The sequence below is a fragment of the Hippocampus bargibanti genome, linkage group LG09, assembly GCF_051943395.1.
Source record: "Hippocampus bargibanti isolate YZ-2025 linkage group LG09, ASM5194339v1, whole genome shotgun sequence".
Lineage (NCBI taxonomy): Eukaryota > Metazoa > Chordata > Actinopteri > Syngnathiformes > Syngnathidae > Hippocampus > Hippocampus bargibanti.
Window position 1 is genome coordinate 610,670 of NC_142742.1, and position 27,955 is coordinate 638,624.

Consider the following 27,955-nt stretch of genomic DNA (forward strand, 5'->3'; position numbering starts at 1 on the left):
ACATTTATTATTTTTAATAAGAGGAGATAGAACTTCGGGTTTTCCATTGCGCATGCGCCATTTCGCCACCACGCCTTAGGCTTTCCCCATTGCGCATGCGCCATTTTTCCCAGCAGGGATCTCCGGCTCGGTCACTCTGCCGAACTTTCGTTTCCCTCGCCGCCGCCTCCCCCACCCTCCCCCCCGGTCAAAGCAACACGACCCCCACTCCTCTCCTTCCCTGCCGCACGTGCGTGTTTGTTCGCGCGTGCGCGTGGCAGAAGTTCAAACCGGCCGCCGAGGAAAGCATACAGTATTTGGAACTCGCGCACGCGCCGGTGAACTTTGAACCAAAGGCTGATTAGCGTCCGCATGAAGTCGTGCCGGAGGAGTTAAAACATTTCTTGGAGGGGGGGGGGGTTCTTCTTCTTCTTCTTCTTCTTCTTGTTCTTGTTCTTGTTCTTGTTCTTGTTCTTCTCATAGCGGGACTGCGTGGAAAGCGAGAGCGAGACATGGCCGCGCTTCTTCTGCCGCTTTTGGGGCTCGCGCTCCTCTCGGAGGGCATCCGCGGCGGCGAAGTTCTCGCGGGAGGGGCCGAGGACTTCCTGCGGGACATCGTGCGCTTCTTTGGCCACAACGAGTCCATTCCCACGCGCAACCTGGAGGAACTCCTGCGCATCGTCGCCGCCCGCCGGCACGACGCCGTCACCCGCGACGACAACCCGCTCCGCGGACAAGAGGTAACGTAACGTAACGCTGGACGAGGCCATCTTTTTTTTATACTCTATTAGTATTATTGAGCAGTCGTCAAGACTACGGGAATACATCCGAATGCTCAATATGCTGTGCTAATCATGTTGAATTTAATGTACCATAAAAACAAAATATTACAGATTCAAACTGATTAACTTGATTGTTTTTTTGTGTGCAAATTATCATCAAGTGATCATTTCAACCCCCCCCCCCCCCAAAAAAAAAAAAAAAAAAAAAAAAAAAAAAAAAAAAAGCAGGTCCAAGGTTATGTTTACCTCCGGCTTGAATGAACCTTTCCAAGAAGATTCAATCAAAGTTTGGGAGGTCAACACACAAAGTGTTGAACGCTTACGAGGACACATTCTCACCAGCACACATTTTCAATGGCTGCAACAGGTCTGGACTGCAGGCAGGCCAGACTCGCGCAGAATGTCCTTTGCCATTGTCCTGCTGGCTGTGTGTGTGTGCGTGCGCGCGCGCGTGTGTGTGTGTCTGACAAAATTAGACATCAGGCGATTAGTCAATGACTAATATATCCATTTATGAAATTAATAACACTAACACATTTTTTTTAAATATAGGAATAATAGATTTTTTATATAGGATTTTTTTTACTTGGAAACTATATACAGTAAAGTCTCGTTATATCGATATCGGATATATCGATAGTCCCGGTTATATCGATACTATTTCTATGCACGCACGGGGAAAATTACATGCAAACAGGGTCGGATATATCGATAGTCCCGGTTATATCGATATTTTTTCGGACTCCCTTGAATATCGATATAACGAGACTTTATGTATTGTAGTTTGTATATGTATTTTTTTCCATAGGAAAATAAATATATGTACTTTTTTTAATATGAAACTCTATGTATTTTTTTTAAATACGTATAGAAATAAAATGTTTTTTATAAAGGAGATATATATCTTAAATGGAAACAATATCAATTTATTTTTTATTATAGGAATATCTTTTTTTATACAGAAAATGTATATATTTTTCCATAGGAAACAATATACAGTATACTGTATATGATTTTTTTAATATAGGAAAAATATCTATTTTTATGTAGTATATATATATATATATATATATATATATATATATATATATATATATATATATGTTTAATAGGATACTATATGTATATGTATTTTTTTAACATAGGAATATAATTTTATCGAGGAAAAAAATATATACAGTCATGTGTATTTTTATAGGAAACCATATATAGTGTATATATACTACTTATGTATTTTTTTAATATAGTATTGTTTATATAGTTATATATACAGTATGTATATCTACTGTGTGTGTATATATATATATATATATATATATATATATATATATATATATATATATATATATATATATATATATATATATATTTTTTTTTTTCTCCAATCATGCAAGGGCAAATGGTCTGTTGTGCTCTTTTAGTGCCTGTCGGCCGATCGGATCTTGTCCCACTTTGGCTTCCCCAACGTCAGCCGGCTGGACGCCGGACATCTGGAGGCCATTTGTCCGGCCGTGTTGACCCAGGTGCTGGTGCCCTCCTGCCCCTACAGCGCCCCCGACGTCACCACCCCGACGCCGCCCACGCTCGACTACTCGGGTTAGTCCCAAATCAAATCAAGCCATTTTGGACGCCGGCAATGGACCGCTTAGCATATTGATTGTTTAAAATAAAAAAAAAGCACATTTAAATCAACACACATTTTCAAGGGGACAAAAGGAATTGATACTGTTTAATTTTCGGTCAAAACAAATGTTAACTTTAAATACATAGACCAAGTCATAAAGTGTGTGTTTATATATATATATATATATACACACACACAGTAAAGTCTTGTTATATCGATATCGGATATATCGATAGTCCCGGTTATATCGATACTATTTCTATGCACGCACGGAGAAAATTACATGCAAACATGGTCGGATATATCGATAGTCCCGGTTATATCGATATTTATTCGGACTCCCTTGAATATCGATATAACGAGACTTTACTGCATATATTTTTTAATATATGTATATATATTAGCATATTTTTGTTTAAAAAAAAATATATATAATATTTTTTAGCATAGTTTAAAAAAATATACACTGTATATCACTATGGGATTTTTTTTCACATTTTCATTGAATTTATTTTTTTCTTCTTTAAAAATAAATGAGTATTTCTTTGCATTTGGTGATTTTATTTTGAAAAGGTTTGTTTTCTTTTGTACCCTTGAAAATGTGCGTTGATTTCAATGTGCATTTTTTTAAAACAATGTTTGATGACAATCGATTTGCTCGCTTTTTTCCCCCCTGAATGACTGAGACGGAGTATTGTTGCCAGGGTGGAGGGGGGGGGGGGGGGGGTCATCGAGGTCAATATTTCCTGTTATCATCTAGTAATTAGTAACACAGCAACACTCTGCCAAATGAACGTAATCATCTTTGTTGCGTATTTGTGTCTCAATTGCGGCCTTGTTTGGGCCAAGTGGGGGGCTGAATGAAGATATTTCCGAATTCCATCTGTTTGGTGAAATGAGACCAATCAATCCCATAATTTTAGTCAACATGTGAGTGTGGAGATAAGTCGCTGTGTGTGACTTTGTGTTTGTTTTTTTGGGTGGGTGGGGCTGTCAGTTTGGGGTTGGGGCTTCTTGTCGGTGACGGTGATCAACTTGGCGTCTCTGCTGGGCCTCCTCCTCATCCCGCTCACCAGCAAGTCGTACTTCCCCAAAGTTCTGACGTACTTCATCGGCTTGGCCATCGGGACGCTTTTCTCCAACGCCGTGTTGCAGCTCATCCCGGAGGTCAGACGCCATCTTCAATATTTGCCAAGGAAAACACATTCCTGCCTCACTTTCAACGTTGAAAGAAGAGAGGCCCAACTCGATTTGCTATCTTGTTGCCATCTATTAGCTGTCTAACCAGCTGGCTATCTATTAGCTATCGAGCTAGTTAGCTAACTATCTAGCTGGCTATCTATTGACTACCTGTTAGCTAGCTAGCTAGCTTTCTATCTATTTCAGTTACTTCCGGGTTGAGTGAACGCTGTGGCTGCCGCTGCTCACCCACAGAAAAGCTTATACAGTGACTGTAAAGTGACCTTGAGAGTTTTGAAAGGTGCTTATAAATCAAATGGATTATTATTATTATTAATATTACCCCCCTCTCGTTACTGTTTTATAATAATAATCATCATACATTTCATTATTTCATCTGTGCTGTATGTCATGCACGTTAGCATTTTTGACAATAAAGCTGACTTTGACTTTTATGGAAAAGAAAAAAAAAACATTGCCGGAGGCCATGGCCAGCGCTTTATCGGCACCCAAGTATGAAAAAACACAATCCGAGAATGCCCTACATCATATTTTCAATTCCCGAATAAATTGGCGAAATACTTGAAACAAATGTCACTACTGGGCATAACGTACGTCACCAACTCAAAGACAAGACTTCCGGAATATTCAGCGCAAGTCTTAAAAGGTAAAATCTAGCTTTAATATGCGCTGCAATCTTTGTCAACTAAGCTCAGTAGGAGTCATGTGAAGCCATTTTTCAAATGATTGGACACAACTTGTCCGGAGACGTCGGTTGTCCTTTAAGATTAAACGACTGTGTTGTGTCACATTATTTGTTGTTTAGTTTTGGTTTTGATTGATTTGAAGATGGCGTTTTTGTCGTCCTGCAGGCTTTGGGCTTTGACCCAAAATCGGACGACTACGTGTCCAACGCGGTGGGCATTTTTGCTGGATTTTATCTTCTCTTCCTGGTGGAGAGGCTTCTAACCATGGCACTACGCGTACAACACCAGGTGACATTTTTTTAAATTTTTTTTATTTTGCACAACAATGTTGTCCTATATCGTTTCCTCCACTTTCCTTTAGTCCATTTTAGTCCCTGTTCCCCATTTTTTGGTGCTGATTTTTCATTGCCATTGTCTTACTTTGTTGGTTATTATTATTGCTATTATTAGTAGTAGTAGTAATAGTAGTATTTGTATTATTAGTATTAGTATTTGTATTATTTATTAATATGATGCTGATTATTATTTATTATGATGATGATTATTATTTATTATTAAGATGATGTAGATGTTTATTATTATGTTTTATTATTAATATGATGATGATGATTATTATTATTAATATGATGATGATTATTGATTATTTTACGAATATTATTTATCATTAATATGATGATGATTATTGCTGTGATCATGAATTCATTTTTTTTGTGCCCCCCTCCCCCCATCCGGTGATCAGCACGGCCCGTCGCACTCGTCCCCGTCCGGCGACTCGCTGGCGAACGGCGACGCCACCTCGAAGAAAGATTCCAGCCTGGTTTTGACCAGCATCAGCAGCATCAGCACGGTGGAGCGCGCTAGCGTTAGCGTTAGCTCCAGCTCCGCCGACGCCAACTTCATACCCGAACAGGTCAGCAATACAGGAAATGTCGGAGGGGGGGGAGAGGAAAGAGTTAATTCCTAAGTGATACGGGTCTGGAGTTATCTGAGTTTGAAATGGGGGCGGATGTACAAAATACAAAACAATCCATATTGGTTTCTGTAGCGCTTTAACAACAGCTGTAGCTGTAACAAAGCGCTAACATGGAAAAAAGCTAATGGTTAGCATCGGCGATTGCCATTTTAGAAGCAGAACATTTGTCCCAGACCAAAACGAAGACCACAAATTGCAATACCCTGAGTCATATATTCTTTATCCTCACTGAAACGTGACTAATTAGCCTGGCTCGTACTGAGCGGTTAGCGTGTCGAACTGACGGTGCAGAGCTACCGGGTTCGATTCCACCTGCGGTCGTCCTCTGTTGTTGTTCTCCCTGATGTTCTTCCACATGCCAGGGTGGGTTTTCACCGGGTACTCCGGTTGGGCGCCGCCACCTTCGATGACTTTGTGACTCCTATTTCCGCCATTTTGATGTTGCGGCACGTGACACGTACGGACGTGGCGAATGTGCGCACTTTGTCCTCCGCCTTGTAACGAATCACCTTCACGGCTGATGTTGATCTTATCAAGGCGACATTAAGCGGCCATTATTTGCTGGACGTTGTTATCGGCCGACAAGTGACATCATCAAAACAAGCCGCTCGACGTGGCGTCGCGGTTAACGTTTAACGCGCCGGCAAACAAGCGCAAAGCAAACAAAAGTAGAAAAGGGCTCCTCCCTTTTTCCGACGTCCCCCTTTCCAGATTTGCAAAATAATAGCATCATCATAATAATCCATTTCATTTCTGAGCGCCTTTCAAAACTCTCAAGGTCACAGGTCACACACGTTTTTCTGTGGGTGCGCAGCGGCAGTCACACCAGATAGATACACGGACATCCAGGCAAAGATAGTTATAGAGAGAGATAGCTAGCGAGAGAGCTAAGATCGCTTACAAGCTAGCTAGATAGATAAGCTAGCGAGCGAGCTAGCTAAGATCACTAGATTGTCACTAGATAGGCAGCTAAGCTAGACAGATAGATAGACAGCTCAGCTAGCTCGCTAGCGAGACAGCAAAGTTAGCTTGCTATCTCGAGAGCTAAGCTCGCTTACTAGCTAGCTAGATAGATAAGCTCGCAAGTGAGCTCGCTAAGATCGATAGCTAGTCACTAGATAGGCAGCTAAGCTAGTTAGCTAGCGAGCTAGATAGATCGCTAAGATAGCTCTCTAGCGAAGTTAACGTGCTAGCTAGACAGCTAAGCTTTTTCGCTAGCTAGCTAGCTATCTAGATAAGCTAGCTAGAGAGCTAGCTAAGCTCGATAGCTGGTCAGCTAGAGAGCTAGCTAGCTAGGCTAAGGCAGTTAGCTAGATAGAAGGATACGTAGGTCAATTTGACTTTGGTAAAAATGCGATTGCCGAAAACCTTTGAGGCCACCGGCCGCCACGCCGACAGGCGGCGAGCCGCACGTGCGGCTGCCCGGGGGGTCGGCGGCTGTCCAGCATCAAGACGGTGGCCTGGATGATCACGCTAAGCGACGCGCTGCACAACTTCATCGACGGCTTGGCCATCGGCGCCTCCTTCACCGTTTCCACCTTGGCCGGCTTCAGCACGTCCACCGCCATTGTCTGCGAGGAGTTCCCCCACGAGCTCGGTACTTTGTCTTCATTCATTCATTCATTCATTCATTCATTCACTAATTTACTAATTTATTTACCTGTTTATTTATGTTTTTATCTTTGTATTTATTTGTTTTTATTTTTTATTATATATTATTTATTACATAATTATTTATTTTAATTTTTACATTTTCTAATATTATTTATTTTTTATCTTTGAAGTATTTCAATATTTGTTTATTAATCTGCTAATTTATTTATTTGTGTATTTATTTATTTATGTTCAAATATTTACTTAGTTACTCTTTTATTTATATACTTGTTTATTTATGTATTTGTTTTATTTGTGTTTGTGTTTGTTTATACCTATATATTATTTATAGAATCATATTTTATTTATTTATTTAGTCATTTTAATTGTTACATTTTCTATTTTTACATTTTAAATGTTATTTTTTTATTTTTATCTTTTATGAATTTATATATTTGATTATTAATGTGCTTATTTATGTATATATTTATGTTAATTTTATATATATAACATATAAACATATCATTTTATATGTTTATTTACTTATTTTCTCTTTTATTTATATACTCATTTATTTATTTGTGTATTTCTGTTTGTATTTATTTCTGTTTTTCTGTTTTATTATATATAATTGGATTGGTTTGGATTTGCCTTTATTTGTCTCACAGTGGAGAAATTTACATTTCACAGCAGCAAAGTGATAATATATTATATTATATTATAAATATTATTATAAATGAATGTATAAATAAATACATTAATTAATAAACAATAATAAATTTAATAATATATAATATATTCATTAATATTTCTTGTTACAATTTTTAACTTTTGTTTTAAGTTTTATTTTATGTTATATGTATGTATATATTTGTCTGCTTATTCATTTATTGATTTGCCTATTTATTTTATATTTATTTAATTAATGTTTTTATGTATCCCATTTTGGGATCCAAGTTGAGTTATTTTTGAGCACTTGATCTTTCGCTCACACCTACTGGCACAAATAGCATCTGATGATGATGATGATGATGATGATGATGTGTCGCCTTTCTTCCAGGCGACTTTGTGATCCTGCTCAACTCAGGCATGAGCGTCCCGCAGGCCATTTTCTTCAACCTGCTGTCGGCGCTGTCGTGCTACGTGGGCCTGGTGTTCGGCGTGCTTCTGGGTAGCAACTTTGCACCCAACGCCATCTTCGCCATCGCCGGCGGAATGTTCCTCTACATCGCGCTCGCTGATATGGTAACGTGACTTTATCCTAGCAAAGAGGGCTGTTGAAAGGACAAGCGACACCATTTTTTTTGCTTCCTAACTGTCAGCAGAAAAACGTTTGATAGCATCTAAAATAGCCAAAACGCCCAGGCTGACCTTCAAGTGTCCCAAAACTGCCACAAAATGAGCTCGTAACTGGGCAGATTCAGAAAGCCCCGCCCCCTTGTTGGTGAAGTCACACCAGGATACTCCTTCACAAACCGCCTTGCTCCAGAATCGAAACAATGGTTTCAGATTCGGAGAAGATGCTTTCTTGTTACTCATCCAGTTATGAATATGATTCATTCATTCATTTACTCATTTTTTCCTTTATTTATTTATTTACCTGTTTATTTATTTATGTCTTTATGTTTGTATTTATTTATCTTTTTATTTTTTATTATATATTATTAATTAGATAATTATGTAATAAATAATTATAATACAGTTCTGAATATGATTCAAATAGTTGTGAAGAGGAAAGCATAAATGTTTGCCATCCATAAAAGAAGTCCTTCCGTATCAATTGGAGCCGTCTGGACTCCAATGTAGTGGCCAGAAAATGCACAAGATGGCGCACAAGCTCTGTTGGAAATGGGCTGATTTGTCCGCTGGGAATTGGTGTCAACTTACACCTCCTTTATGCGTGTTACCGCCATTGGCTGCGACACACAACGATTCACCGTCCCGTTATTTATATCGTTTCACCATCAAGACGGTGTTTTCAGACGAAAAAAAGTACCCAAAATAAATTGTGTGTCGCTTTCCCGGTCAGGGGCGTTCCCTCTGTGACGTCACGTTAGGAATTGTCACCAACTCAAAAACAAGACTTCCTAAATGTTCAACGTGAGTCGTAAAAGGTAAAATATAGCTATATGCGCTGGAATCTTTGTCAAATGCGCTCAGTAGAAGTGATTTGAAGTCATTTTACCAATTATGGACGCAACTTGTCCGCAGGTGTCGGTTGTCCTTTAAAAAAAAAATTTTGGGGAACAATTTTTCAAAATAATAACGCAATCCATTCCATGACGCAGTTTCCGGAGATGGACGCCATCGCCCGGGAACAGAAGCGCACGTCCACCAAGATGATTTTCTTTCTGATCCAAAATGCCGGACTGCTGACGGGTTTTGCCATCATCCTGCTCATTACCATATTCGCACGGGATATCAATCTGGGATGAACGAACACCAGGGGAGGAAAGCAAAAAAAAAATATATATATATATATATAAAAAATCTCCTCTTCATCTTGGGGCAAAACAAGATAAAAATGTCATGATATTTTGATATTTCGTCATCATATTTTGATTTTTCCCTGAGAAGAGACTCCGAATTTTTTATTTTTCCTCCTTGAAATATTGTCAGAAGTGCTTGGTGCTGGACTGACTGAACTGTCATCTTTTTTACCTCAGATTTTATTATCTTACTTTATTTTTGTCGTACAATCCGGCTTCATTTTGGAAATGTTAATTCAATGATGTTGACTTTTTTTCATAATAATCAATAATGATAATCATAATAATAATACATTTAATTTCTAAGCACCTTTCAAGGTCACTTTACAGTCACAGGCTTAGTTTTTCTGCGGGTGAGCAGCGGCAGCCACACGCGACAACGGTCACGCATCCCGAAAGTAACTCAAATAGATAGAAAGCTAGCTAGCTAGCCAATCGATAGCCAACAGATACCTAGCTAGATAGCCAGCCAGCTAGATAGTGAATAGCTAGATAGATAGATAGCCAGCCAGTGCTAATAAATAGCAAATAGCTAGCAAAGGATAATAATAATCATTTCATTTCCAAGCGCCTTTCAAAATTCTCAAGGTCACTTTCCGGTCACAGGCTTAGTTTTTCTGCGGGTGAGCAGCGGCAGCGACACGTGCCAGCGTTCACTCAACCCGAAAGTAACTCAAATAGATAGAAATAGCTTGGTTGCTGATAGATAGATAGATAGATAGATAGATAGATAGATAGATAGATAGATAGATAGATAGATAGATAGATAGATAGATAGATAGATAGATAGATAGAGAGCTTATGTTTATGTAATATTAGTGTTAATTATATACTCCTTTTGAATCTATTTGATACTTTGTTTTGAGAAAAAGAACAATGATTTCAGAGATATGGCTTTGCTAGGGTTTATTTGGATTATATCAAAATTTTGTGAATCTATCGGATTTCAATGCCAAAAAAATATAAAATCCATTTTAAATACATTGTATTGTAATTAGAAATTTCACAAATTTAAGCACATTGGGTGTTCGGTTTTTCCTATGGGCAGTGATTATTTTGGGGAAAACGATATAATATTCCGATTTATGGAACAGTTTGTAAACCCAGTTGATTCATCTACTCGAATCTTGTGATGTAAAATATTTTGATAAAAGAATAAATAAGCACACTAAGCAAAAAAACATCAATAAGTCATATGAAACAGTAAATTTACGATGTGTATCGTTTTTACGACATTGCTAAAATATTATTTTGATAGTGGCAGAAAGTTGTCATTACACCGCTTGGTAGGATTGTTAATCACTGTTATTAGACAAAAAAAGATTTATGAAATAATCTGCTTTTGTAGACGATTTTATAATTGTGTTTATTGCAAATATTTGGACATGTATTTTTTAGAAATATTTTGACATATTTACGACAACGAAACAGGTTTTACGAGGTCCTCAAGATGCGTTCAGGACCCTCGGTTCAGAATGGCGGGGCAATATTAAAAAAACATACATTCAACTATAACAAAATATTGTCGTGTCATTTTCGTCATGTCTATCTGGCGAGATGTCATTTGCGTTTTGAAGACTTTTGAGAAACGATTGCGTGTTGAATGTATCGTGTGTTTTTTGGAAATGTGGTTTCTTCCTGTATTTTGGTGGACACTTAAGACGTCACAGCTTCCAATGGCGATGAAGTGAAAGAGTTTCGCTTCACCATTTTGCTTCCGTTTGTGCTCCAGTTTAGCGCACGTCTTCCACACGGGAAGGTAAGACGAGCTCCTTTTTTATTTTGTTTTGCTTGTCTTCCCCTTCAGCCATTTTTAGTTTGGGCGCATTGCGATAATGTCGCTTCATCAAAAGAAATGTTCATGTTGGTTAGCTAGCGAGCCAGCTAGCTGACTGCTAGCTAAGATTCCAAAAGTTTGCCGAGCAGTTTGGAATGCTTGCATTCATTCGTCTTGTGGTGTCAGGTGCTTTTATTCAAATGGTTAAAGGTGACGTAGACTAATGAATATTGTCAGGTTTATAAGCCGTTTTTAAATATTTTTTAAGGCATATGATTATCTAGTTGGGGCAGGAAGGACGGATTCTCTCTTTCTCTTTCTCTCTGTCTCTCTCTCTCTCTCTCTCTCTCTCTCTCTCTCTCTCTCTCTCTCTCTCTCTCTCTCTCTCTCTCTCTCTCTCTCTCTCTCTCTCTCTCTCTCTCTCTCTCTCTCTCTCTCTCTCTCTCTCTCTCTCTCTCTCTCTCTCTCTCTTCCTCTCATTTTAGCCTGTGTTGTGGAGCACAGTTTAGGAGAGTCTTTGCATGTTTATTTTCCCCCAAAATGATTAGCAAGCCATTTATTTTAAAGGCTAAATAAAATAAAACTGTTGTACATTGTACCCGATGACGTGAATGATTTCTAAACTGGCATCTCGTGGGCCTCCTCTCTCCTCTGTAGGCGAGCGTCAAGATGTCCGCCGTGAAGCTCCGCGAGTACCGCGACGACGACTCATCGGCCGTGCGGGAGATTTTCCGTCTGGGCAACAGCGAGCACGTGCCGGCGTCCTTTGTGCATTTCCTCAAGCAGCCGCATTGCCAGATGCTGCTGGTGTTCATCTTCTGCGCCCTGCTGGCCAGTTCCAAGTCCTTCCTGCTGCCCGTCCTCGCCACCGCGCTGCTGCTGGCCGGCGTCCGACAGCTCACCGTCTACTATTTCAACCGCTACATCGACAAATGGTGCAGCGCAGGTGATAAACGCCAGCCCATTTTGCTTTTCTTGACAGTTTTATTTTGTGTAGTTGTAAGGCTTATTTTGTAGAAAATTATGTTTTATGGGGACCTGGGAACGGATTATTCTGCTTTTAATGGTTTCCTATGGGAAATTAATGTTTGGAATACACACTTTTCATCTCACGCACACTTTCTGGGAACCGATGAAGTTTGTAAGCCAAGGTAGGACTGTACTGTTCCTGATGCTGGCCGTCTTCCTGTTCCGCAGATCTGGCCAACATCGGCGAGACCTACATGGGCGCCGAGGACGGCCATTTCTGGGTGGCGGAAGACGAAGGACGCGTGGTGGGCATAGTGGGCTGCCTGCGCGAGGACGACGCCCGCGACTCTTTGGACTTGAAGCGCCTGTCGGTCCTCCGCAGCCACCGCCGGAGGGGCGTGGCCAAAAGGCTTTGCCAAACGGTGATGGATTTCACGCGGCGGCGAGGCTACGCCGCCGTGGTGCTGCACACTTCGGTGGTGCAGACGGACGCGCAGAAGCTTTACGTGGCGCTGGGCTTCCGGAGGGTGCGAGAGCTTCCCGTGGACAATTGGCTGGCCAGGTTCATGAATTTTTCACTTTTTGAGTACAGGTTAGATCTGCATCCGGAACGGGCGCTCCGGTGACACGCCGACGTGCCGGGACTGTTTGTTTGGGTTGTGATGGCGTGTAAGATGGGAAGCGGCGTACGCTAGGCCGTTGTTTTCCTGTTTGATGAAAAAAAAAAAAAAAAATGGCGGCGTACTCATGATGCATCACTGGATGTAAAAATGACCAAAAAAAAATGCTGAAATGCAAAGCAAAAAAAATTGTTGACAAATCTGCACCCCATTTTTCCTCTTGTCATTCTAGTTATCTATCCCGAACAAATTATGACTCCATTTGTCTTGCTAAAAGACCAAAAACCTTTGACTCATTGCCTGGCAGACAATGTGCAAAACTGTCTCCACCCCCGTGCCAGGGTTTTCGTCATTGTCACTCAAATTGCACGAGCCACAGAATATTGACTTTTAGGACGACATAAACATTCATTGCAACGTAAGAAACCTTAGACTGTCTCCTTTCAGCACAAAAAAAGAGTTAATTCCTAAATTATATGGGTCCGGAGTAATCTGAACTTGAAATGGGGGCAGATATACAATACGTACGTATTGATTGATGACTCGCAGAATATTGAGTTTTAAGACGACATAAACATTCAATGCAGCGTAAGAAATCTTAAGACTGTCTTCTTTCATCAGTAAAAAAAAGTTAATTCCTAAATTATATGCGTCCGGAGTTATCTGATGTACAAAATGCAATACATCCATATTGGTTTGTATAGCGCTTTAACAACATCTGAAGCTAGCACAAAGCGCTAACATGGAAAAAAAAGGCAAATACTGCCCCCTCGTGGAAGGAGAAAAAAGTTACCAGAGGTCTGACTGATGCGTTATTGGCACTCAAGCATGGGAAAAAAAACAAAACCAGAATAAATTTGGGAATTGCGCCCCACGTCATATTTTCAATTGCCGAATAAATTCGGGGTTGAGCGCCCCCCTTAAAATAATGTAGAATGTAATCCTATTTAAGCAAAACATTTGCACTTTTCTCTAATTTCATAATGAGTTCATCATTTCATTTTAAGTGGGTGGGTGTTGGACGCAGTATAAAAAAAGTGAGTGGGGGGGGGGGGTCAACACAGCAGCATTCTGGATTCATTTCACAACCGTTTTATTTGTCAAACTCCCCGAAAGCATGAGTCTCCCCTCCCCCACCTCCGTCCACGTTGATGACTGTCGAAGTTTCAAACGCGGCTTAAAACAAGACAAAAAATGGGGGGGGGGGGGGCAGCCGTAACTTGTTTGCCATCATTCAGCTCGATTCGGACAAAAAAAAAAGTTACAATATGAATTAAAAGAAGAATGTTTCAGCCCCACGTCCCCACAAAAAAAGAAACAAATCCAAATGACAGGCTGACCAACCAGAGAGGCAATAAACTGCCTGATGACTGTTAATAATAATAATAATGAAAGTTTCACAGTCCAAATCCTTTCTGAGTCTCATGCGATGTGACAACCTGAAATGACGTGAAAACGCCGCCGTAGGAGATATGAAGACATTCCTGCTTTCGGCTAACGGCAACGCAAGATGGCCGCCAGCGGTTTCACTTCAGACCAGGAGCGGCGACCACAATCCAGGTCAACTTTTTCCATTTCCGACTTCAATCTTTCGTGTTCCGGATGACCTGTCAATCATTTCATTTTCTATCTCTTGATTGGCCGCCATTCAAAATTAAAAGAATCAAATCAAAGTTGCATTTAGTCCGCATTAAATACTTTTTTTGTTTTTTTACAAAATATCACTCATTCACAGTCAACGTATTAACATTCTCATGCTCGGATATGTGGCTGGCCAGTAACAATTCACGAATAATTAATCAATCAATGCATTCCAATCACTTCCTTCAAGCCTACCCGGCCCATTCTACATCCTATCAACCCTCTTGAGGCAAAAATCTTGGCTTCAACTTTGCTCAATCGGTGTTTTTTTACCGCCCCCCCCCCCCTCGGCAAAAAACAAAAACCCAAAGATAAGTTAAATAAATAAACTGCTTTTAAAAAGTCACTCGAGTTCTTTCGCTGTGGAAAAAAAGTGTCGCCATGCGCACCAAGGCAAAAATAAATACGTCCATGATGGAAATCAAATCTAATAAAAAATATAATTCTCGACAGCTTTCTCGGCTCGTGCGTAAAAGTCGTGTAGGATGAAAAAAAAAAAAGTGTGACGAAGATGGGCGGTCTAGCGATGGCGGCGGGGGGTGGAGTCTAAGTTAATTTTAAGTCAGGAAGCGCGTGCACAAAGAGGCAAAATCAATCACAAAAAAAGGGGGAGGGACTACTGGGGGGGGGGGGTGTGTTAAGCAGGACGACGGCGTTCAGTATTCATCCTGGTCCAGGTGGGCTCGTTCGTCCAATTCTTCATCTTCCGGAGGCGCAAAGCCCTCCTGAAACGCACAAAAGGAAAACGAGTCCATTTGGAGGATTCCGATCAGACGCCAAACTCAAACTGGAAACCCTAACCCTCGATTGAAACTCTCATTTGAAATGCAATTGGAAACTGTTAGTTTGCGGCCCTGGTTGGAAAACCCTAATTTGAAAGCCAAACTGGAAACCCTAATCCTAATTTGAAACCCTAGTTGGAAAACCCTAACCCGAGTTTGAAACACAAACTAGAAACCCCCAACCTTAGTTTGAAACCCTAATTGGAAAACCTGACCCGAATTTGAAACCCAAACTGGAAACCCTAACCATGATTTTAAACCCTATTAGAAACCCTAACCCTGATTTGAAACTCAAAGTAGAAACCCCAAACTCAGTTTGAAACCCTAATTGGAAAATCTGTCCCTAGTTTGACACCCTATTTGGAAACCCTAACCCTAATTTGAAACCCAAACTAGAAACCCTAACCTCAGTTTGAAACCCTAATTGGAAAAGCTGACCTCAGTTTGAAACCCTAACCCTAATTTGAAACTCAAACAAGAAACCCTAACCCTTATCTGAAGCACTACTATGAAACTCAAATTGGAAACTATTCATTTTAAACCCAAGTTGGAAACCCTAATTAGAACCTCAAACTCGAAACCTTAGTTTGAAACCCTAATTTGAAAAGCTGACCCTAGTTTGAAACCCTAATTTGAAACTGTAATTGGAACCCCTAACCCTAGGTTGAAACTCTCCTTTGAAATGCAATTGGAAATTGTAACCCTAGTTTGAAACACACACTGGAAACCCTGACCCTAGTTTAAAACCCTAATGGAAACCCCAAACCCTACTTTGAAAACCATCTTTTAAACCCTAACCCTAGCTTGAAACCCTCATTATAACCATTAATCTTGGTCAGAAACTGTAGTTTGAAACCCTAACCCACATTTAAAACTCTAATTGGAAATGGTGAGCCTAGTTTACCAAAACCCAATTTAGAAACCTTAATTTGAAACCCTAACCTGAGTTGGACACGTTTCTCGTTCTCTCCACGACACCACCACTGCTAGTTTCTCCGGTTTTTTTTTGACCCAACACACCATGTGTCAAAGCGTCAATGTCCAATCGATAACGGTCGACGGCGCCACCGTTAGCGCCCTAACCGCCACCACGGCGACGGCGAGTACCTCTGTGGCGTAAAGGATGTCGATTATCCTGCTCAGCACTGGGTTGTTCTCGCTCTCGTGCTCCTGGCAGATCAACTCGATGTCTCGTAGTTTACTGAAATAAAAGTCCCTCTCCTTCTCCAGACCGTCCACCGTCAGCTTCAACTCCATCAACTGGACACAAAAAAAACGACATGTTATTTCATAATAACAAATAATGAATAATTCATTGAATTTCGAAGCGCCTTTAGACCTCAAGAACACTTGACAGTCAACCACAATGGCAGACCGGAGATGATGTCGTTCACCAAAACTGCCACCAGAGGGCGACAAAGGAGCGGGAAATTGTATAAAATGGCCGCTTGGGCAACCTGTTGATTGAGCTCCGTGATTTCCGCGTCACTGCCGCCATTCCGAGACAGGCTGGAGTTCTTCCTCAAGGCCGGGGTGTTGTGTTGGACCCTCTGCGGCGTCGGCATATTTTTCGGCACTGTCGGCGACGTCCTTTGCGGTCCCGCTGGCGGTTCAGACATTTTAGATTTCAAGAAAGGGGGGTAAAAAAAACAAAGAAAACATGATGCTGCGTTTGTTGTACAGGATTGGGATTGGATACAAAAAACGGCAAGTCAAGTGACGGATCAAATTAAAAAGCGGCGGAAGTGGCAAAACAAGTCCAAGAATGCTATTTGCCAGCAAAAAAAAAAAACAAGAAAAAAGAAGTCAGGTGAGTTTCATTTCCTGTTAGTCTACAAAAAAAAAAACTGCAATAGCGTCTATTTGACACTTGAAGCGATGCCTTCAATGGCCGTGGGATTTTACACCAGTCATTCCTAGTTTGTCTTTTTTTAGCGTTTTTTTTTTTTTTTTTCAAAACCCTTCATTCTCACTAAGAGGTACAGTTCTGTTCCGCTGCTACACAATACAAGACGTTTTTTTGGGTGGGTGGGGGGAAATTCCGACCACCCTAATGAACTGTACCGATTAGTGAAAATGAAAAAATGGCCACCATCCCACCGCCTGCCGAGTGCCTTTGCGCCATCCAAAGCTGAGCAAAGGCCGTGCGGCAATGGAGAACACCAAAAATGTGGTTTTACCTGGAGTTCTCTTTGGTTTGTGGTTAAAGTGATCACCTGCATTGAGGGTGGGGGGCAAATCTTGACCCTGTCTGGCAAGCATCGGGTCGTACTCCTTCCCGTCGTAGTTGGCGTCAAAGAACTTCTTGAACCACTGGACGAACTCAAAGTTGTCCTGGAACTTGCCCTTGACCAGCTTCTCCACCGGGATGATCTGCGTAAAGGACGATTGGGGGGGGAGGGGTTAACGAACGCCCGACGATGACGAGCAACAAAAGACAAAATGGCGTTCGGACCTTGTCGACGCTCATCCTTTTAAAGGCGGCTTGAAGGACTTTGAAGTTGTGGATGAACTCGTGCTCCAGCTTGGCTTGGAACTTGACCTTCTTGAGGAGGATGCACCCCGGGAACAGCATGTCCATGAACTGGCAGTACGCCGCCCCTGGACAAATGCATTTGTTTCCATTTTGTGTCAAATGCAGTTTGGGCGCCAACGCCGGTCGCCATCTTACCCGAGCAGAGCTGTTCGATCTTGGTGTAAGCGAGCTGCAAGGAATCGTTGACCCACGCCAGCATGTCATGGCGGCTCAGGTTGTCGATGGACACGGACGTGGCGTACACGTTCACTGCCATGCCCGATCTGGAAACACACAAATTAACGATGTGTGGCGTTTTTGGAGGGGAAGAAAATGACGAGGTGTAGGAAAGCGTTTTTAGCCCTAAAAAACAACACTGGATAGTAAGGCGTTTTTTGTCGAAAAAAATGACCATGTATAGTAAGGTGTTTTGTTTTTTGTCGGAAAAAAATGACCATGTATAGTAAGGCGTTTTTTTGTCGGAAAAAAAAAACAATGTATATAGTAAGGCATTTTCTGTCAAAATAAATGACCATGTATAGTAAGGCGTTTTTTTGTTGAAAAAAAATGACCATGTACAGTAAGGCGTTTTTTGTCAGAAAAAAACTACCATGTATAGTAAGGTGTTTTTTGTCGGAAAAAAAGTCCATGTATAGTAAGCCGTTTTTTTTGTCGGAAAAAAAGTCCATGTATAGTAAGCCGTTTTTTTTGTCGCAAAAAATGACCATGTATAGTAAGCCGTTTCGTTTTTTGTCGGAAAAAAATGACCATGTATAGTAAGCCATTTTTTGTAAAAAAAAATGACCATGTGTAGTAAGGCATTTTTTGTCGAAAACAATGACCATGTATAGTAAGGCATTTTTTGTAAAAAAAATGACCATGTATAGTAAAGTGTTTTTTTTTGTCGAAAACAATGACCATGTATAGTAATGCGTTTCTTGTAAAAAAAAGACCATGTAGAGTAAGGCATTTTTTGTTGAAAAAAAATGACCATGTATAGTAAGGCGTTTTTTGTCAGAAAAAAACTACCATGTATAGTAAGGTGTTTTTTGTCGCAAAAAATGACCATGTATAGTAAGGTGTTTTGTTTTTTGTCGGAAAAAAATGACCATGTATAGTAAGCCGTTTTTTGTAAAAAAAAATGACCATGTGTAGTAAGGCATTTTTTGTCGAAAACAATGACCATGTATAGTAAGGCATTTTTTGTAAAAAAATGACCATGTATAGTAAAGTGTTTTTTTTTGTCGAAAACAATGACCATGTATAGTAATGCGTTTCTTGTAAAAAAAAGACCATGTAGAGTAAGGCATTTTTTGTTGAAAAAAAATGACCATGTATAGTAAGGCGTTTTTTGTCAGAAAAAAAACTACCATGTATAGTAAGGTGTTTTTTGTCGCAAAAAATGACCATGTATAGTAAGGTGTTTTGTTTTTTGTCGGAAAAAAACGACCATGTATAGTAAGCCGTTTTTTGTAAAAAAAAAATGACCATGTGTAGTAAGGCATTTTTTGTCGAAAACAATGACCATGTATAGTAAGGCGTTTCTTGTAAAAAAAGACCATGTAGAGTAAGGCATTTTTTGTTGAAAAAAAATGACCATGTATAGTAAGGCGTTTTTTTTTGTCGCAAAAAATGACCATGTATAGTAAGGCATTTTTTGTCGAAATAAATGACCATGTATAGTAAGGCGTTTTTTTGTCGAAAAAAACCACCATGGATAGTAAGGCGTTTTTTGTCGAAAAAAATGACCATGTATAGTAAGGCGTTTTTTGGTCGAAAAAAATGACCATGTATAGTAAGGCGTTTTGAGGTCGAAAAAAACAAACATTGAAAGTAAGGCGTTTTTTGTCGAAAAAAAATGACCATGTATAGTAAGGCGTTTTTTTGTCGAAAAAAACCACCATGGATAGTAAGGCGTTTGTTGAAAAAAAAAGACCATGTAGTCAGGCGTTTTTTTTGTCGAAAAAAAATGACCATGTATAGTAAGCCGTTTTTGCCCGAAAAAAATGACCATGTATAGTAAGGCGTTTTTTTGTCGCAAAAAATGACCATGTATAGTAAGGCATTTTTTGTCGAAATAAATGACCATGTATAGTAAGGCGTTTGTTGAAAAAAAAAGACCATGTAGTCAGGCGTTTTTTTTGTCGAAAAAAAATGACCATGTATAGTAAGCCGTTTTTGCCCGAAAAAAATGACCATGTATAGTAAGGCGTTTTTTTGTCGCAAAAAATGACCATGTATAGTAAGGCATTTTTTGTCGAAATAAATGACCATGTATAGTAAGGCGTTTGTTGAAAAAAAAAAGACCATGTAGTCAGGCGTTTTTTTGTCGCAAAAAATGACCATGTATAGTAAGGCATTTTTTGTCGAAAAAAACGATGGCATTTTTAGCCAAAAAATGACCATGTATAGTAAGGAGTTTTTAAGCCTTTAAATGGGGATGTAGCTCACTGGTAGAGTGCATGCTTTGCATGTATCGTGTCATGGGTTCAATCCCAGGCATGTCCATGTATGCTTTCTGCAAGTCTCTTCATTGTGGGACAAATAAAGGCTTTTTTTCGTAAGGTGTTTTTTTGTAAAAAAAAAGACCATGTATAGTAAGGCGTTTTTGGCTGAAAAAAAAAACACAATGGATAGTAAGGCGTTTTTTGTCGAAAAAAATGACCATGTGTAGTAAGGCGTTTTGAGGTCGAAAAAACCCACCATGGATAGTAAGGCGTTTTTTTGTCGAAAAAATGACCATGTATAGTAAGGCGTTTTTTGTCGAAAAAAATGACCATGTATAGTAGCGTTTTTTTTTTGTTGAAAAAAACGACCATGTATAGTAAGGCATTTTTTGTAAAAAAAAAAAAAAAAAGACCATGTATAGTAAGGCGTTTTGAGGTCGAAAAAAAGACCATGTATAGTAAGGCGTTTTTTGTCGAGAAAAATGACCATGTATAGTAAGGCGTTTTTTTTGTCGAAAAAAATGACCATGTGTAGTAAGGCGTTTTGAGGTCGAAAAAACCCACCATGGATAGTAAGGCGTTTTTTTGTCGAAAAAATGACCATGTATAGTAAGGCGTTTTTTTGTCGAAAAAAATGACCATGTGTAGTAAGGCGTTTTGAGGTCGAAAAAACCCACCATGTAGGCGTTTTTTTGTCGAAAAAATGACCATGTATAGTAAGGCGTTTTTTGTCGAAAAAAATGACCATGTATAGTAGGCGTTTTTTTTTGTTGAAAAAAACGACCATGTATAGTAAGGCATTTTTTGTAAAAAAAAAAAGACCATGTATAGTAAGGCGTTTTGAGGTCGAAAAAACCCACCATGGATAGTAAGGCGTTTTTCGTCGAAAAAAATGACCATGTGTAGTAAGGCGTTTTGAGGTCGAAAAAAATGACCATGTATAGTAAGGCGTTTTGAGGTCGAAAAAAACAAACATTGAAAGTAAGGCGTTTTTTGTCGAAAAAAATGACCATGTATAGTAAGGCGTTTTTTTGTCGAAAAAAACCACCATGGATAGTAAGGCGTTTTTTGTCGAAAAAAATGACCATGTATAGTAAGGCGTTTTTTGGTCGAAAAAAATGACCATGTATAGTAAGGCGTTTTGAGGTCGAAAAAAACAAACATTGAAAGTAAGGCGTTTTTTGTCGAAAAAAATGACCATGTATAGTAAGGCGTTTTTTGGTCGAAAAAAATGACCATGTATAGTAAGGCGTTTTGAGGTCGAAAAAAACAAACATTGAAAGTAAGGCGTTTTTTGTCGAAAAAAAATGACCATGTATAGTAAGGCGTTTTTTTGTCGAAAAAAACCACCATGGATAGTAAGGCGTTTTTTGTCGAAAAAAATGACCATGTATCGTAAGGCTTTTTGAGGTCGAAAAAAACAAACATTGAAAGTAAGGCATTTTTTTTGTTGAAAAAAATGACCATGTATAGTAAGGCGTTTTGAGGTCGAAAAAAAGACCATGTATAGTAAGGCGTTTTGAGGTCGAAAAAAAACAAACATTGAAAGTAAGGCGTTTTTTGTCGAGAAAAATGACCATGTATAGTAAGGCGTTTTGAGGTCGAAAAAACCCACCATGGATAGTAAGGCGTTTTTTTGTCGAAAAAATGACCATGTATAGTAAGGCGTTTTTTTTTGTCGAAAAAAATGACCATGTGTAGTAAGGCGTTTTGAGGTCGAAAAAACCCACCATGTCGTCGAAAAAATGACCATGTATAGTAAGGCGTTTTTTGTCGAAAAAAATGACCATGTATAGTAAGGCGTTTTTTTTTGTTGAAAAAAACGACCATGTATAGTAAGGCATTTTTTGTAAAAAAAAAAAGACCATGTATAGTAAGGCGTTTTGAGGTCGAAAAAACCCACCATGGATAGTAAGGCGTTTTTCGTCGAAAAAAATGACCATGTGTAGTAAGGCGTTTTTTGAGGTCGAAAAAAATGACCATGTATAGTAAGGCGTTTTGAGGTCGAAAAAAACAAACATTGAAAGTAAGGCGTTTTTTGTCGAAAAAAATGACCATGTATAGTAAGGCGTTTTTTTGTCGAAAAAAACCACCATGGATAGTAAGGCGTTTTTTGTCGAAAAAAATGACCATGTATAGTAAGGCGTTTTTTTTGTCGAAAAAATGACCATGTATAGTAAGGCGTTTTGAGGTCGAAAAAAACAAACATTGAAAGTAAGGCGTTTTTTGTCGAAAAAAATGACCATGTATAGTAAGGCGTTTTTTGTCGAAAAAAAAATGACCATGTATAGTAAGGCGTTTTGAGGTCGAAAAAAACAGACATGTATAGTAAGGCGTTTTTTTTTGTCGAAAAAAAATGACCATGTATAGTAAGGCGTTTTTTTGTCGAAAAAAACCACCATGGATAGTAAGGCGTTTTTTGTCGAAAAAAATGACCATGTATCGTAAGGCTTTTTGAGGTCGAAAAAAACAAACATTGAAAGTAAGGCATTTTTTTTGTTGAAAAAAATGACCATGTATAGTAAGGCGTTTTTTTTGTCGAAAAAAATTACCATGTATAGTAAGGCGTTTTGAGGTCGAAAAAAATTGCCATGTATAGTAAGGCGTTTTTTTGTCGCAAAAAACCACCATGGATAGTAAGGCGTTTTTTGTCGAAAAAAATGACCATGTATAGTAAGGCGTTTTTTTGGTCGAAAAAAATGACCATGTATAGTACGGCGTTTTGAGGTCGAAAAAAACAAACATTGAAAGTAAGGCGTTTTTTTGTCGAAAAAAACAAACAAACATTGAAAGTAAGGCGTTTTTTGTTGAAAAAATGACCATGTATCGTAAGGCGTTTTTTTTGTCGAAAAAATTACCGTGTATAGTAAGGCGTTTTGAGGTCGAAAAAAAAAAACATTGAAAGTAAGGCGTTTTTTGTCGAAAAAATGACCATGTATAGTAAGGCGTTTTTTTTGTCGAAAAAAATTACCATGTATAGAAAGGCGTTTTTTTGTCGAAAAAAATGAGGTCGAAAAAACCCACCATGGATAGTAAGGCGTTTTTCGTCGAAAAAAATGACCATGTGTAGTAAGGCGTTTTGACGTCGAAAAAAAGACCATGTATAGTAAGGCGGTTTGAGGTCGAAAAAAACAAACATTGAAAGTAAGGCGTTTTTTGTCGAAAAAAATGACCATGTATAGTAAGGCGTTTTTTGGTCGAAAAAAATGACCACGTGTAGTAAGGCGTTTTGAGGTCGAAAAAAAGACCATGTATAGTAAGGCGTTTTGAGGTCGAAAAAAAAAAACATTGAAAGTAAGGCGTTTTTTTGTCGAAAAAATGACCATGTATAGTAAGGCGTTTTTTTGTCGAAAAAACCCACCATGGATAGTAAGGCGTTTTTGGTCGAAAAAAATGACCATGTATAGTAAGGCGTTTTGAGGTCGAAAAAAACAAACATTGAAAGTAAGGCGTTTTTTGTCGAAAAAAATGACCATGTATAGTAAGGCGTTTCGAGGTCGAAAAAAATGACCATGTATAGTAAGGCGTTTCGAGGTCGAAAAAACAAACATTGAAAGTAAGGTGTTTTTTGTCGAAAAAATGACCATGTATAGTAAGGCGTTTTGAGGTCGAAAAAAACCACCATGGATAGTAAGGCGTTTTTTGTCGAAAAAAACAACCATTGATAGTAAGGCGTTTTTTGTCAAAAAAAATGACCATGTATAGTAAGGCGTTTTTGGTTGAAAAAAATTACCATGTATAGTAAGGCGTTTTGAGGTCGAAAAAAACGAACATTGAAAGTAAGGCGTTTTTTGTCGAAAAAATGACCATGTATAGTAAGGCGTTTTTTTTGTCGAAAAAAATTACCATGTATAGTAAGGCGTTTTTTTGTCGAAAAAAATGAGGTCGAAAAAACCCACCATGGATAGTAAGGCGTTTTTCGTCGAAAAAAATGACCATGTGTAGTAAGGCGTTTTGAGGTCGAAAAAAAGACCATGTATAGTAAGGCGGTTTGAGGTCGAAAAAAACAAACATTGAAAGTAAGGCGTTTTTTGTCGAAAAAAATGACCATGTATAGTAAGGCGTTTTTTGGTCGAAAAAAATGACCATGTGTAGTAAGGCGTTTTGAGGTCGAAAAAAAGACCATGTATAGTAAGGCGTTTTGAGGTCGAAAAAAAAAAAAACATTGAAAGTAAGGCGTTTTTTTGTCGAAAAAATGACCATGTATAGTAAGGCGTTTTTTTGTCGAAAAAACCCACCATGGATAGTAAGGCGTTTTTGGTCGAAAAAAAGACCGTGTATAGTAAGGCGTTTTGAGGTCGAAAAAAAAAAACATTGAAAGTAAGGCGTTTTTTGTCGAAAAAATGACCATGTATAGTAAGGCGTTTTTTTTTGTCGAAAAAAAAATGACCATGTTTAGTAAGGCGTTTTTCGTCGGAAAAAAAAGACGATGTATAGTACGGCGTTTTTTTTTGTCGAAAAAATGACCATGTATAGTAAGGCGTTTTGAGGTCGAAAAAAACAAACATTGAAAGTAAGGCGTTTTTTTGTCGAAAAAAATTACCATGTATAGTAAGGCGTTTTGTTGTCGCAAAAAATGACCATGTATAGTAAGGCATTTGTCGAAATAAATGACCATGTATAGTAAGGCGTTTTTTTTGTCGAAAAAAATGACCATGTATAGTAAGGCGTTTCGAGGTCGAAAAAAATGACCATGTATAGTAAGGCGTTTCGAGGTCGAAAAAACAAACATTGAAAGTAAGGTGTTTTTTGTCGAAAAAATGACCATGTATAGTAAGGCGTTTTGAGGTCGAAAAAAACCACCATGGATAGTAAGGCGTTTTTTGTCGAAAAAACAATCATTGAAAGTAAGGGTTTTTTTGTCAAAAAAAATGACCATGTATAGTAAGGCGTTTTTGGTTGAAAAAAATTACCATGTATAGTAAGGCGTTTTGAGGTCGAAAAAAACGAACATTGAAAGTAAGGCGTTTTTTGTCGAAAAAATGACCATGTATAGTAAGGCGTTTTTTTTGTCGAAAAAAATTACCATGTATAGAAAGGCGTTTTTTTGTCGAAAAAAATGAGGTCGAAAAAACCCACCATGGATAGTAAGGCGTTTTTCGTCGAAAAAAATGACCATGTGTAGTAAGGCGTTTTGAGGTCGAAAAAAACAAACATGTATAGTAAGGCGGTTTGAGGTCGAAAAAAACAAACATTGAAAGTAAGGCGTTTTTTGTCGAAAAAAATGACCATGTATAGTAAGGCGTTTTTTGGTCGAAAAAAATGACCACGTGTAGTAAGGCGTTTTGAGGTCGAAAAAAAGACCATGTATAGTAAGGCGTTTTGAGGTCGAAAAAAAAAAAAACATTGAAAGTAAGGCGTTTTTTTGTCGAAAAAATGACCATGTATAGTAAGGCGTTTTTTTGTCGAAAAAACCCACCATGGATAGTAAGGCGTTTTTGGTCGAAAAAAAGACCATGTATAGTAAGGCGGTTTGAGGTCGAAAAAAACAAACATTGAAAGTAAGGCGTTTTTTGTCGAAAAAAATGACCATGTATAGTAAGGCGTTTTTTTTGTCGAAAAAAAAATGACCATGTTTAGTAAGGCGTTTTTTGTCGGAAAAAAAGACGATGTATAGTACGGCGTTTTTTTTGTCGGAAAAAAAGACGATGTATAGTACGGCGTTTTTTTTGTCGAAAAAATTACCATGTATAGTAAGGCGTTTTGAGGTCGAAAAAAACAAACATTGAAAGTAAGGCGTTTTTTTGTCGAAAAAAATGACCATGTATAGTAAGGCGTTTTTTTTGTCGAAATAAATGACCATGTATAGTAAGGCGTTTTTTTTTTGTCGAAAAAAATTACCATGTATAGTAAGGCGGTTTGAGGTCGAAAAAAAACCACCATGGATAGTAAGGCGTTTTTGTCGAAAAAAAATGACCATGTATAGTCAGGCGTTTTTTTGTCGGAAAAAATGACCATGTATAGTAAGGCGTTTCGAGGTCGAAAAAACAAACATTGAAAGTAAGGTGTTTTTTGTCGAAAAAATGACCATGTATAGTAAGGCGGTTTTTTTTGTTGAAAAAAATTACCATGTATAGTAAGGCGTTTTGAGGTCGAAAAAAACCACCATGGATAGTAAGGCGTTTTTTGTCGAAAAAAAACAATCATTGAAAGTAAGGCGTTTTTTGTCGAAAAAAATGACCATGTATAGTAAGGTGTTTTTTTGTCGAAAAAAATTACCATGTATAGTAAGGCGTTTTGAGGTCGAAAAAAACAAACATTGAAAGTAAGGCGTTTTTTGTCGAAAAAATGACCATGTATAGTAAGGTGTTTTTTTGTCGAAAAAAAATACCATGTATAGTAAGGCGTTTTGAGGTCGAAAAAAACAAACATTGAAAGTAAGGCGTTTTTTGTCGAAAAAATGACCATGTATAGTAAGGTGTTTTTTTTGTCGAAAAAAAATACCATGTATAGTAAGGCGTTTTGAGGTCGAAAAAAACCCCACCATGGATAGTAAGGCGTTTTTGTCGAAAAAAATGACCATGTATAGTAAGGCGTTTTTTTTGTCGAAAAAAATGACCATGTATGGTAAGGCGTTTTGAGGTCGAAAAAAACAAACATTGAAAGTAAGGCGTTTTTCGTCTGAAAAAAAAGACCTTGTATAGTAAGGTGTTTTGAGGTTGAAAAAAACGACCATGTATAGGAAGGTGTTTTTTTTGTCGAAAAAAAAAATGACCACGTTTAGTAAGGCATTTTTGACCCGAAAAAAATAACCATGTATAGGCAGGCTTTTTTGTACGAAAAAAACGACGATGTATAGTTAGGCGTGTTTATCCAAAAAAAACCACCATGTATTTGCATATAGCTATATGCTGTGAATATAGTCATAACCACAGTAAGCAACAAATAATAATAATACTAAATTTCCCCACTGTGGTACTATTAAAGGATTTTATAGTTCAGATAATAATAATAATAATCCTTGTAATAATCCTCATCATACTTTTAATAATAATAATACATGTTCTTTATAAATAGGCCTTAACGTCGGTGTAATTTATTTATATTTGTTATTATTCGGAATATCGATGAAGGTGCGGAGGGAGGGAGGGCGGTCGTCCTCCGTCGAGCAGCCGGAGGCAGGCCTCCCTCGCCGGGGAGGACTGCACCAACATCCGGGGTGTGAACGGCGACGGCAGGTTAGACAAAAAGGGGGGGGAAACATGGGCGGGGGTCCTTTTCTCATTCCGACCTGGGGGCCGTGTGTGTGAGAGGGGCTGTGGTGGCGAGAGGGGGGCTGATGTTTTTGTCTCGCAGCCTCGACAAAAAGGGCTTGCCGGCGGCTTTCGTCAAGGCCTCGGCCGCGCATAGCACCGCGCCAGCACCGCTAATCGTTCCGATTCCCAAAGCAGGAAGAAAAGAAAAGACTCGACGGCGGGATTTTGGGATCAGGCGCCGACGGAGCTCACTCACCGTGTTCCGGTTGTCTACGCGATGGCGTCGTTGGTCGTCGTCGCTCCGGGAAGCTCGGCGGTGCGCTGCGTCTTGGTAGCCTGCTTAGCCCTGCTCGCTTTCCGCCCGCCGTCCGCTCTCTGCTCTGCTCTGCTCGCCGCTGGCTTGCTGGCTGGCTGGCTCCGCCCGGCACTGCGCGTGCGCAGCGGCTCCACGCTGGTTTCAAGGCTTTGCCGATTAAAAATAGAACTTTGGCCGCTTTATGCGCTCGACACATGATGGGAGGTGGGCTTCTTTTTGCCAACGCAAGCCACCCTCGTTGCGACTCGGAGGACAAAGACGTCCATTTTCTTCCGAGACAGGGAGATAATAAGTGATTTCATCGTGAAGACGGGAGCGAGCGAGCGGGGGGGGGGGGGGGTGTCGATGTCTCACACCTCATTCAAA

At 39.2% G+C, this 27,955-nt stretch overlaps 3 protein-coding genes across 5 annotated transcripts; 2 read left to right on the forward strand and 1 right to left on the reverse strand.

The window, feature by feature from the left end:
- Nucleotides 1-184: 184 nt before the first annotated feature.
- Nucleotides 185-9,979, forward strand: slc39a8 (solute carrier family 39 member 8). The gene is made up of 8 exons (XM_089004094.1): nucleotides 185-719; nucleotides 2,183-2,357; nucleotides 3,383-3,552; nucleotides 4,437-4,559; nucleotides 5,011-5,181; nucleotides 6,643-6,841; nucleotides 7,898-8,082; nucleotides 9,126-9,979. The coding sequence occupies exons 1-8, from the start codon at nucleotides 492-494 to the stop codon at nucleotides 9,270-9,272; spliced, it is 1,398 nt and encodes a 465-aa protein (XP_088860220.1). The 5' UTR covers nucleotides 185-491; the 3' UTR covers nucleotides 9,273-9,979.
- Nucleotides 9,980-10,244: 265 nt separating this feature from the next.
- nat8 (N-acetyltransferase 8) lies at nucleotides 10,245-12,700 on the forward strand. The gene is made up of 3 exons (XM_089004099.1): nucleotides 10,245-11,085; nucleotides 11,761-12,049; nucleotides 12,301-12,700. The coding sequence occupies exons 2-3, from the start codon at nucleotides 11,773-11,775 to the stop codon at nucleotides 12,696-12,698; spliced, it is 675 nt and encodes a 224-aa protein (XP_088860225.1). The 5' UTR covers nucleotides 10,245-11,085; nucleotides 11,761-11,772; the 3' UTR covers nucleotides 12,699-12,700.
- A 90-nt stretch (nucleotides 12,701-12,790) lies between these two features.
- mapre3a (microtubule-associated protein, RP/EB family, member 3a) lies at nucleotides 12,791-27,881 on the reverse strand. 3 transcript variants are annotated; one of them, XM_089004095.1, is made up of 7 exons: nucleotides 27,530-27,862; nucleotides 17,787-17,914; nucleotides 17,571-17,716; nucleotides 17,296-17,488; nucleotides 16,573-16,718; nucleotides 16,223-16,375; nucleotides 12,791-15,058 (listed from the first exon to the last, which is right to left on the reverse strand). In XM_089004095.1, exons 2-7 carry the CDS (start codon nucleotides 17,905-17,907, stop codon nucleotides 14,990-14,992), a joined length of 828 nt encoding a protein of 275 aa, XP_088860221.1. In that variant the 5' UTR covers nucleotides 17,908-17,914; nucleotides 27,530-27,862; the 3' UTR covers nucleotides 12,791-14,989. The 3 variants fall into 3 exon arrangements, with proteins under 3 accessions (XP_088860221.1, XP_088860222.1, XP_088860224.1); XM_089004096.1 differs by having other exon boundaries at nucleotides 17,332-17,488; nucleotides 27,530-27,849; XM_089004098.1 differs by lacking the exon at nucleotides 12,791-15,058 and having other exon boundaries at nucleotides 16,242-16,375; nucleotides 16,455-16,718; nucleotides 27,530-27,881.
- Between the last annotated feature and the right edge of the window lie 74 nt (nucleotides 27,882-27,955).